This window comes from Pempheris klunzingeri, chromosome 5 (genome assembly GCF_042242105.1).
Source record: "Pempheris klunzingeri isolate RE-2024b chromosome 5, fPemKlu1.hap1, whole genome shotgun sequence".
Taxonomy (NCBI): domain Eukaryota; kingdom Metazoa; phylum Chordata; class Actinopteri; order Acropomatiformes; family Pempheridae; genus Pempheris; species Pempheris klunzingeri.
The window spans coordinates 8664050-8674948 of record NC_092016.1 but is presented as its reverse complement, the minus strand read 5'-3'; the positions used below and the strand labels follow the sequence as shown (position 1 = coordinate 8674948).

Genomic DNA, 10899 nt, shown 5'->3' with positions numbered 1-10899 from the left:
TGAACCATCTGAAAATGGGCGCCCACCCTTACAACATAGGCATAACTCCTTTTCTCTGCTATTTTCTCTCTGCCAGTCTGTTTCTCGCATGCAAGCACGCGCACACATACACACACACACACACACACACACACACACACACACACACACGCACTCTCTGTGCCCGGTGGGTCCATCTAACCCTATACCCCTATATCCACTTTCATGCGGCATGGACTCCACATGCCTCTAATTAGCACCTATTGCTGCCTCATTTATCTTTCTCAGGGGTTGACACTCCATTTGCTTTCCCAACCAACCGTCTTTGCCATGACCAGATGGACCAACGCCCCTCCATGTCTCCATATACACTCAGTACAAATGACAGTTTCCTTTCCTTTATGAAAACGGTTTGACGACAGTTTGGCCCATGTCTCCTTACCCTCCTTCACTAAAAGGCTGCCTCAACAGCTCTGGGTCACCAAGTCTGGGTGGTTTATGGCCATGTTAGAGGATAATGGCATTGACCTATGAGAGGAGAACTGCAGGGGTGTTATACATCTGTCTTATTAAGTTGGACTGCTTCCATTTTGGATTGATTCTCCCAAGAAAACCTGTAATTTGATACAGAGGTACAAACCACATCGTTGAACTGACACACGAGCAGCAAACTCACCGAGGTAGTTGTCGTCTTCTGGCTTTCCAGAGTAGCTGACCTGTTTGATATCAATGTTGGTGGCTCCTGCAGGGATCCGCACCACTGTGTTGTAACCTGAAGAAAAAGACCAGACAAAGAGAAAGACAGAATAAAGGAGTGAGACCAAGAGCACAGACATTTTTAAGTAGTCTCTAAAGGGAACAAAGCAGCCACAATAACACCAGTGAGAGGGTCCCGCCTTGATTTTCATAATAGCTTCACTATGCTCCACCAAACCCCAGTCAGGGAAGTCCGCTTCCAACCACTGGGGATTTAAATGTCACACTTGGAAAAACACAAAAAAAAGGTCTAGTCCTCTCAAATAACCTGCAGGAGGCCTTGTTTTAGTCTCAGAGGCCTGACCGTGAAATGACATGTAATTATTGCCTGGACCTACCTTTGGCCTGTAATTACGACACCGGGCCTGTTGTCCCTTGATAAACTAACACAGAAAACGCGTGAGCATAAAGGAGAGAGAGCGCGTGAAAGCCAATCGGTGACAACAAAAATACAGGGAAGGAGAGACAACCTGGGGCAGATTATGAAAAACATAGAGAAAACGGCACAAGTTAGGTGGGGAAGAAAAAACTGAATCTTAAAAAAAAAAAGTTAAATCTGTACCAAAAACTGTTAGCTGACAGTGAATGTTTGCTTAGATTTGGATGCTTCTTTACTAATTCTCTCTAGTGCTTTAGTAGAGCTGCTTGTATTAGACAGCATTCAACATGCGATAAGTTTGGCTACGTTCAATAAATAAAAATTGCAGAAAAATATGTGCATGTACATAAGATTAGTACAGTGCATCCTATCAGTATAACTACTATGAACCAACAATTGTTTGGTCAGGTGCCATCAGGTCTTCAAAAACTACTTACAGCTGCTACAACTTTAAAAATAAAACCTGAATGGAATGAGGGGAAGGGTGTGGGTCGGTGTTATCTGATAGTTAGTCTGACACCTTGAGCCACTCGGGGGCAGCACTTGGTTTACATATCTTCCTTACATCAGATACACATGCGCAAGCACACACACATCCACACACACACACACACACACACACACACACACACACACACATACACACACACACACACACACACACACACACACACGCACACACACTGTACAACAGCTACTTTACACTACACTATGAAAAGAAAAACTCACATTATTTTAAAATAAACCTCACCACAACACAAAAACCCATATACAGCTGCCCTTGGAGTTCACTGTTGCTGTTTTAAGTGCCATGTCAAATTCCCTCCTTAAACAATGGGGACAGGATAAGCTCCTGAATAGAAACAGGGGTACATGAACTTCAGAAACCACCAACAAAGCCTCCCTCTGAGGAAACGTGGTATCCACAAGCCATCACAGGCCTCCGAGATCCCCCAGCTTAGCAACTGACCACACACAAAATCCTCCGCCACCACATAGTGACCCGGGGATGAACAGTAAACACACCACCCCGGGGAAGGAAAACACAAGCATGCTGCATTTAGAGAACGCTCTGGTTTACCTCAAACATGCCTCTCTCTGCTACTAGCAAGAAAGAAGATGATGCATTAATGGCCTGTGGAGGAAAATTAGAAGGCGTCACAAGCAACTGAGTTGATGTCAAACTACTTTACTTGTTTTTGCAGTTTCTGTGATTGGATTATTTTTCCATTCTACTATATATACTTTTAACTTTTACATTTGGTTTTCTTGTTTCCATTTTACTCACTCACTGCGGTAGTTTCAAGTGAACAAAGGTCTTGTGAAGTTTGTTATAATAAGAGCTTTCTGGTTGCATTCAGTTGATGACATGGCCTCTTGAGACATGGCCTCATTGAGACTTGAAACCACACAATATTTTTGTCTTTTAGGATTATCTCTGTCAGATTAGGTCTTCATTGACTCATAAATTATTCCCATGTTCATAGTTGGCCAATAAAGTGATCAACTTCACCATGCCACCAACAATGAAAGTGAATCTGGGACCATTGTGTACATCCTCATTCTGACAGGTTAGTCTTTGTTTGGGACATTGTGAGACGTGTCAGATGTCGGCATGGAATAATAATAAGACAAGCAATTTTTGAGGTCAATGGTCAGTTTCATGTATTGTGTGGTCTGAATTTGGCATTAGACCTGACTGCTTTAGGTTTTAACTTTTGAAACATGACAATCTAAAGACTTGTATAGAGACCCACCAAAAAGTGTGGGTCAAGTGTGTTTTATCTGTTCTATCCAAGTTTGTATCTGTTGTATTATTGGAAAAATAAAAAAAAATAAGCAAGACAGGCAGGCCTTGTACAGCTGAAGAATTATGAGGCATTGATAACAAGGCAATAACAAGGCATATACACTGAAAGGACTTAGGTCTTAGTTATATAAAGACACAGATACAAACACCCTTAAAGGGAAATGTTCAAATGCTGTTTTTGAATATTCAGCAGCTTTACCTGCAAATTCAGTTTGTCTAGTCTGGTGAAGAGGAGGGGGGGAGAAAGAGGTAAAGACAAAGACTGAGCACAGACAAAGCAAAAGGAAGAGACAAAGGTGGAGACTAAGACATAGAGAGACATCAAACTGAGAAGGACAAAAGGTTGAAAGACAGAGAGACAGGCCTAGACTAGGAGCAGAAAGATATCCTGCCTGGGCTACACTCCCACTCGTCTTCTCTTTCTTAAGGTCAAAGCCAGATTTCCAGGGCTGAGGACAGTGCCTGATTTGGTTCAATACAGTCCTCAAACCCTGCACCCCAAGCCAACCGAGCACAGAAAGAAAGTAGATGGATAGAGATGCTAAAGCTCAGTGCCAAACTAATGCGGAGTAAACATGACAGAAACCACACCCAGGGTTTTTATGCTAATTCTTCTGCTGTTTTGCTGCCCAGACCTAAAAAGGATTGGATGCAATCAGCAGTTGGCTCACACTGAAGCGCCGCATTAAGCAGGACAGTTCAAAGGGGTGATGTAAGATTTGTGTTTGCTATCGAAAGACCTGACAGAGATCGCTGCATTACTCCATTTCTAAAGCTTTAGAGAAGATTGGTGTTCTGCATTTTTCCAAATTTGGCCGAGGCACGCATTGTTGCTGAAAATCAAGCTTAATATGTTTAAACATAACCAGACATGACATCAGCACCTAATATGAGCATACAGCATGTCAGACTTGCTGCCACATGGAAGTCTTTCTCAGCTGTTCTATGTTTACTGTGTATCAGATACACCATAATTCATCTGCAGGAGCTGCTGACATACAGTATGTTTAATAGCAACACCTTTTTTGTGAACGCTCAGCTATTAATGTACTATGCATGAAATCTGAGCAGCAGGACTTACCATACTGAGCATCATTGAACGTCCCTGCCAGGGTTTTACACGACGAGTTGTCCCCGCCACACACTCCACACTTGTCATTCCTGGCCTTTGAGTTGAGAACATGGTCGCAGCCTGCTTGCTGAAGAGGCACAGATGAAGAAATTTGTAATTTAGAGTGATGTTATATGACAGACTGTACTTAAAGTGATTAGTTTGACTGTTATAAACAGCACATTTGTCAGCAGTGTTTCACCTGGACACTGTGAACTTGGCAAATGCAGGTGTTTCTGATGATGACCTACAAATACGTCACTAAAAACTCAAGCCTCGTCCTTTCAAGTAATTACAAAACATGAATCATGTAAGAGTATGAGTAGGCTGACAGTGTTGATTTTGATTTTTTAACACAGATAAAGGTATATTATAACACAACAAATCAGAATAGCATGTGAAGAAGTTAAGACTAAGCAGTGTGTGTGCATGAGTTGGTGTGTGTATGCGTCAGTAAATTATAAAATAAGAAACAGACAGATATACCCTGCAGAGGCCTTGAACACAGATGTCATAAGTATCTGGCCCACACGGCGTGCCGTCGATGACGCGGTCCTTCAGCTGATAGTATGCAGTAGTCCCGGCAACCCGGCAGAAGAGCTTACAGCGATCCTTCATTAGTACTGGATGGAAAAGAAAACAAAGTATGGAAAAAGTTGGACTATAGCTCATTAAGTTAATGAGATTAATAAAAATAAAATGAAAAGAATAATGACAAGATGAAAAGCCTAGAGATGACCACCTGCTAATGAAATAAAACAAAACATTAACACTTCATATTTTTGATCTTGTATCAATATAACTTTTTTGCAAAGTTCAACAGCCAAATTTGTATCCGTTGTTTGGCAGAATGAGTTTGTATCTGACTTTATACTGGCTCCAGGGCTTGGCCTGTTTGCTTGTGTAGCATTAATTAAATGAATGAATCACTTGCAGTAACTTGGACAAGGGGTTCTGTGCCAGATGGTAATCTCATGTAGCTGGGCAGACCATCTCGGTAAGGAATGAGATACGGCTGCAAGAGGGAAAGGTGCCAGGAGGTTCATATGGATGGGCTGCATGTTGCTTTAACCCCTTGTTGCCTGTTGTCGCGGATTCGCCTCAAACCTCTTCCGGTCTTGATGCAGCTGAGGTGGCCTCTGTATCCCACTAATGCCGGTTGATGCATATTCTATGTATACATTATATATACATAGATGCATACATACATAAATAAATATATATATATTCTATGCATATATACATATATATTATATTATACTATTATTATATTGTACTACTCTATGCTATGCTATATTCAAATGAACAATCTCCACTTCATTTAGCATCTGCTTGAATGCAAAAACACAAATTATAAATTTTTTTATATGATTGTAAATAAATTCAGGCAGTAAGAGGTTAACATTGCTGTTGTGCTCCTTTTAGTGTACTTTACATATCCACCCATTCGTCAGCTAGCTTTTTCTACCTTGTACCGCCATGCATTAAAATCAGTGCAGTGCATTAGATTTAAATGCAGTACATACATAGACATCGCAATTTTGTGTGTCTTTGCCTCCACGTACAATGTGGACTTTCTGTTAAATTGCATAAGAAGTTTAAACAAGCCTGAGGTATCATACGAATAGTGAATAATTGGGTGCATACTTCATCACTGGCTTCAAACTACATTGTATAGTTGGATGTAAATAGTATCCATTTTTGATGTTGCACTTGTTACCACAAGACGTTCAAATGACATGCTTAAGGTGTACTCACTGCCGCTGTATTTGGGGACCCAGCGGACGGTGGGAGGTAGACCGTTGATGTTGAAGTGCTTGCCGTCAAACTGAGAGCACTGCTCCTCGCGGAAATCTTTCCGTCCTCGCGGACACGGCTCAGTGTTGCAAGAGCGGAACTTCATCCTGCGACCCACACAGAACCTCCCGCCATTTCTGGGCCTAGAGTGAGACACGACGGATCACAGGAGCGCAACACTTACTTCCAATTTAAAGTTTGTTTGACTGGTGCTTTATGACTTCCACCCCACACTGTTTACAGTAAAATTCACACTAAAGAAACAAGCTTTCTCTGACTGTTGCTTAAAATCAGATTTAGACTAACTGAATCTGACATGCAGGGTTGTTACTCACTTTAGCTTGTTTACAACTCTTATTCAAGTGTGACTGCTTTCTTTATACTACTTCAGAATTTTACACATATTTACAGTCTGTAATGGTTTTGATTGTCATAACTCTATAATTCTTTCTTACTCAGGCTTGTTGCAGTCTCTGGTGGTGCTCCGTGTTCCTCCACCACAGGACCTGGAGCAAACACTGTAGGGCCCCCAGGGACCCCACTCCCCGTGGACAGGCTGTAGGTCCAACTCCTTGTTTACACACATCCCATGTCTGCAGTACTGCACGTGAATAGACAGACACACATATACAGATTATGTTAAAAACTCCTGAAGTACTAAAGACAACACAGTCTGTCTCGATTATGGCTCTACTGCAGAAATAGTGCACAAACAGCTGTGAGGTGTGCTTCTTCTCAATCCTTTGTTTGGATCTCAAGCTAAATTTAAAGAGAAATCCTAATTCAGCTATTGTTTACCCTCACAGAAGGCGTCCAACTTGTCAAGCTGTCCAAAGAGAAATGGGAGCGAGAGGGAGGGACATGGATATAGACAGAAAAAGGGAAAGTGTGAGACAGTAAAATATAAGAGTTGTCAATCAGAGAAACTAGAACCTGAAATGTGCACTATGTGATGCAATAATTCCTTGATGTTAACCAAATCTTGTTGTTGGATATGTGTTAAGCATTATTGTTTTAGAGCCTCTTTGCACAAAGTCACAGTGGTTTTCACATTGGCTTCCTGTTTCTCATCCAGGAGCAGCCTGATGCAACTCATCAACAGAAATACTGTTTCAACACCAAGAAACATATCAAAAGGAAACCCATTTGCGATGCCACAGACAATGGAGGAAATCCAGGCTAATTTTCCTGAATCATCTTCAGCTTGGGTTGTAAATATACAAGTTACATAATACAGACTTTTTCATACAGTAGACCCACTTGACATAGATACTAAGGCGCCTGGTATCATGCAGTGTGTACCCACTAACCAACCTTTGCCAAGAAGTGCTAACACTGCTTTCATAAGCAAAGCACGGCAGGCTCATTTCCCTTTGTGTGTAACCAAATCTCCTTCTCAGTGACTAAGATATCGGAGGGTCCTGTTCAGTGAAAGAATGCAGGACAAGACGGCGTCTGTCTGGGTACGTAGCCCGCCGTCCGGGCACACAAGCATGGGTAGCAGTGGCACCATGATAAGGAAACTCTAGAGTTGTGATAACAAAAGGAACAAAGTTCATTACTGGCATCAGGAACTCTGTTCTTCTGTTCTGCTGTCTATCTACTCAGGTACACAGCTTTAAATGTGTAACCTGAAAAGGAGGATGTTTCCCCTCAGAGTTTGGTCTGTGAGGATGATGCACTTCACAATGTTACTTGCATTACCAGCGCTTCCCAGATGAGAAATGCAACTACTATCATTTCAACTGTGGCCACACGCCCATTTCACTACAAGACATTCAATCTCCTAATGCAGATAACAAAAAAAGCTAAGGCCGCCTGTTGTGAAGACTCTTGAGAACTGAAAACAAAACCGTGTGAGATCCGCTTCAGTGAATTTTCATAATTACGCTAATAAACCAGGGAGGATATCAATCAAAGTCATCTCCTTGACAATGGACTAATCTGGATAGTTTCTACTTTAACATTAATTCACAACTTGTAGCCATTACCTTAGGTGAACACCTGCAAAAGAGCAAAGTCATAGACACAAACACATGTAAACATACAGAGAATTTGGCACCACTGCCTCTACTATCCTGGCGTAGTGTGCATGTGTGTTTTACACACTTGCTGGTCTAATGATGGAGTGTAAAGTCTGTGCTCAGTGACAGACAGGTGTTAACAGCTGCAGGGTATGGACTAAACAAGCCACAAACATTTCCATAATCCAAACCTGGTTTGAGTAATGGCCCAAGCCTTCCTGTCTGACTCCACTGTTAATGCAAACTTAAGGCACTGATAATGCTGTTGGAGCACTAACAATGGATTTAGAGAACAATTCAAATAAAAGACTCTAAAAGGAATGTGATAAAACATCCACATGAGTAGAAATGGCTTCCACACCACTGAAAGGCAAACAGGTGCTGGTCCTTGTTGGTTGAGCAACCTCCTCAAGAAAAAAAGAGCTTGGAGTTCATTAAATTGTCAACGAAGCACATTTTCATATGTTTTTAAGAGTTTTCCTTTGCCATAACAAAGAGTTTCCCTCCCCTTATAGCCCTCATATCCCCTTCCCCTGCCTCAGCTTAGGGACTGTCAACCCAGACCTGAGCATCCCATCTATACCTCCTCTCCACAGTCGACCATCCCCCTTATCCCCTTATGGGAAATTGCCACGCAGGGACCACCACAGTGCAACCAGGCGGCAGAACCCAAGGAACTGTCAAACATAAGGCGGACTGTCTGTCAGAGAGGACCAAAGCCTGTGTAAGCCTCTGAGGCATTCCACTCCCCCCACTGGCACCCTGTGTTTACAACCGTTTTGTTTGGCTTGAAAAGGTGATGTGGGTGAAAAGAAGAAAGAAGGAAAGGGGGGAGTGGAAAGAAAAAAAAAACATCTGTGTGAGATGATGTATGTGTGTGAGTGAGTGTGTGTGTGCGCGAATGTGAGCATGCACATTACTGTGTGTGTGTGTGTGTGTGTGTGTGTGTGTGTGTGTGTGTGTGTGTGTGTACACATGTGTGAATGTGTGTCAAGTGTGAGAGTGATTGCTCAGAGTCTGGAGGCATCTGGGGGCCACGCTCAATTCCAATTAGCCTCTCTTTCCGAAGTGCACAAACACACCCTTGGAAAACGCAGAGGTGAAAGCCAGTCTTGGCAAAGCTCAAACAAGCATTAAGGAAACTGGTAAACCCTTTCCTAGAAAGATTGTCAAAATTTGCACTCAATTGGGAATGTGGTGAGACATTTGAAGGTCTTGTGAGAGAAACCTGTCCAGCTGTGACTAGCATGTGTTTCAAATTAGGAATTTCACAAAGACGCACGCTGACTCACCAACTCATACCAAGTCATGTGCATATGTGCATACACATATATCACACGCATGTATTTTGCACATATTGCATGTAGTTACACATTCAATGCAGGTGGGGAAACACACACAGTTTCTTTATCTCTTTGCTCTCAAATCACACACCGATAAACTAAATAAACTGTAACCAGCTCAGCCACACAAGCACGGAGAGTAGCCACCAGCACTCTCTAACCCTGAAAGAGAGAATACTATCTAAGGACTGCAGCATCTGCTCTGAGCTCCTCAGCTGGCTGGTTTGGAAGTTAGCGCCCTGTAATTGCCAGGAAACTGTTGCAGAGAGCACCTCATTTCTGAACCCAAGCCATACATCACTGCAGGAATGAGAAGGCAGAGGACTGATTTAAAAAGCCCTTTCATTTTAACACAGTCATTTCCAAAAGACATCACCTTTCATGTTGCGGTGTCTTTCTCATGGCTCTGGGTCTGGAGTTCACTTTGGCCTTGACCTGTCGAGGCTTTGTGCCTTTGTCTCTGACAAGCCCTCTGTCCTCTCCACAATGCTCAATTAAAACGTCCCAAAAGCAATCCCATTAAACCTGAGACATCTGGAGCCACCTTGTCACCTCTCTTGATTTTCAATAAGGATTCATTAACTATTAAACGTTTAATAACTTGACCTGGAGGTGAGGGGTGACAGAGAGCCCGTGAAGTGATGCAGCAGTAAATGCAGTGATTCTCTGTACTCTTTGAGCAGGCAGGGCACTGGGAGATAAACAACGACAGCTGTTATTATAGACAAGCTTTGCACTGACACATTTTTTCAGCCAAGCCGTGCATTATTTTCCCTGTTAGTTCCATATTTCCTCTTTCCTTTCTGTTGAAAGGGTGTGAAGACAGGAGGAAGAGAAATGACGAGAGGGAGAGGGTGAGCAAGAGAGAAAAAATGATGCAACCGTGACCCCAACCAACCTCTCTTCTTACTAGCTAAATCTCCTTACTTTGTTTCCTACCCTCTTTTTTCCACTCTCTGTGATCCCTCCTACCTCCACATCTTTCAAAGAAGTGTGAAGGTTGTCATTACAGTGAATGAGTAGTTTGGCCCTATCAGCTGTTCCATTCACGTGCACTTCAGAGACACTTTTACTGTTGCTGTTTCTCACTTATCATCATCTTTGTACAAATACTGAGAAACACATACCACTTGTAATCTCCCCAAATTTTCCTCAATCAATATTTTTTTGTATTAACAATGGACAAAATAATTATTTGTAATGTGAAATGAGTCTCTTGTAGTGACAATCCCACAGAGAATTATCATCCAATCCTTTTGACTTCTCTTGGCTATTATTTTGTTTTTAAACCTGCTGTAATGTTTTGGTAACTTGGGGGCAATTATTGCCACATTTTGACACCACACAATAATCATCTAAATACAACTTCCTCCTTCTACACAGCGGGCAATGAAAGCTCCACTCATTGACTACCGGACGCAGTAATTCCATCAGCAAACTGCATGAATGCTAAAACAACAATCCTCTTGTTAGCCCAAATCCACAGATATGTCTGTGATGATGACAACTCAAAGTGGCAACATCCTGCAAATATCCAGAGATTAGCTGAGAGTGACACTGATAGCAGTCTCACAAACCCAAGCTCCAGTGCAGGCACACAGAGACACACACAAAAACAAGCACACACACACACACACACACACACACACAAACACACATCCCGTCCCAGCATCGTACGACAAGTCTGTCAGGCTGCCAGG

The 10899-nt window shown here is 42.4% G+C and overlaps 1 protein-coding gene across 1 annotated transcript in view; it reads right to left on the bottom strand.

The window, feature by feature from the left end:
- The window catches only part of LOC139200932 (A disintegrin and metalloproteinase with thrombospondin motifs 20), a 77916-nt gene that overhangs the window by 35225 nt on the left and 31792 nt on the right, over positions 1-10899 (bottom strand). The window contains exons 12-16 of the mRNA XM_070830113.1: positions 6288-6433; positions 5794-5975; positions 4522-4658; positions 4006-4123; positions 656-751 (exon numbers count right to left, since the gene is read on the bottom strand). Coding sequence (XP_070686214.1) covers positions 656-751; positions 4006-4123; positions 4522-4658; positions 5794-5975; positions 6288-6433 — 679 coding nt within the window. The remainder of the gene's footprint in view (positions 1-655; positions 752-4005; positions 4124-4521; positions 4659-5793; positions 5976-6287; positions 6434-10899) is intronic.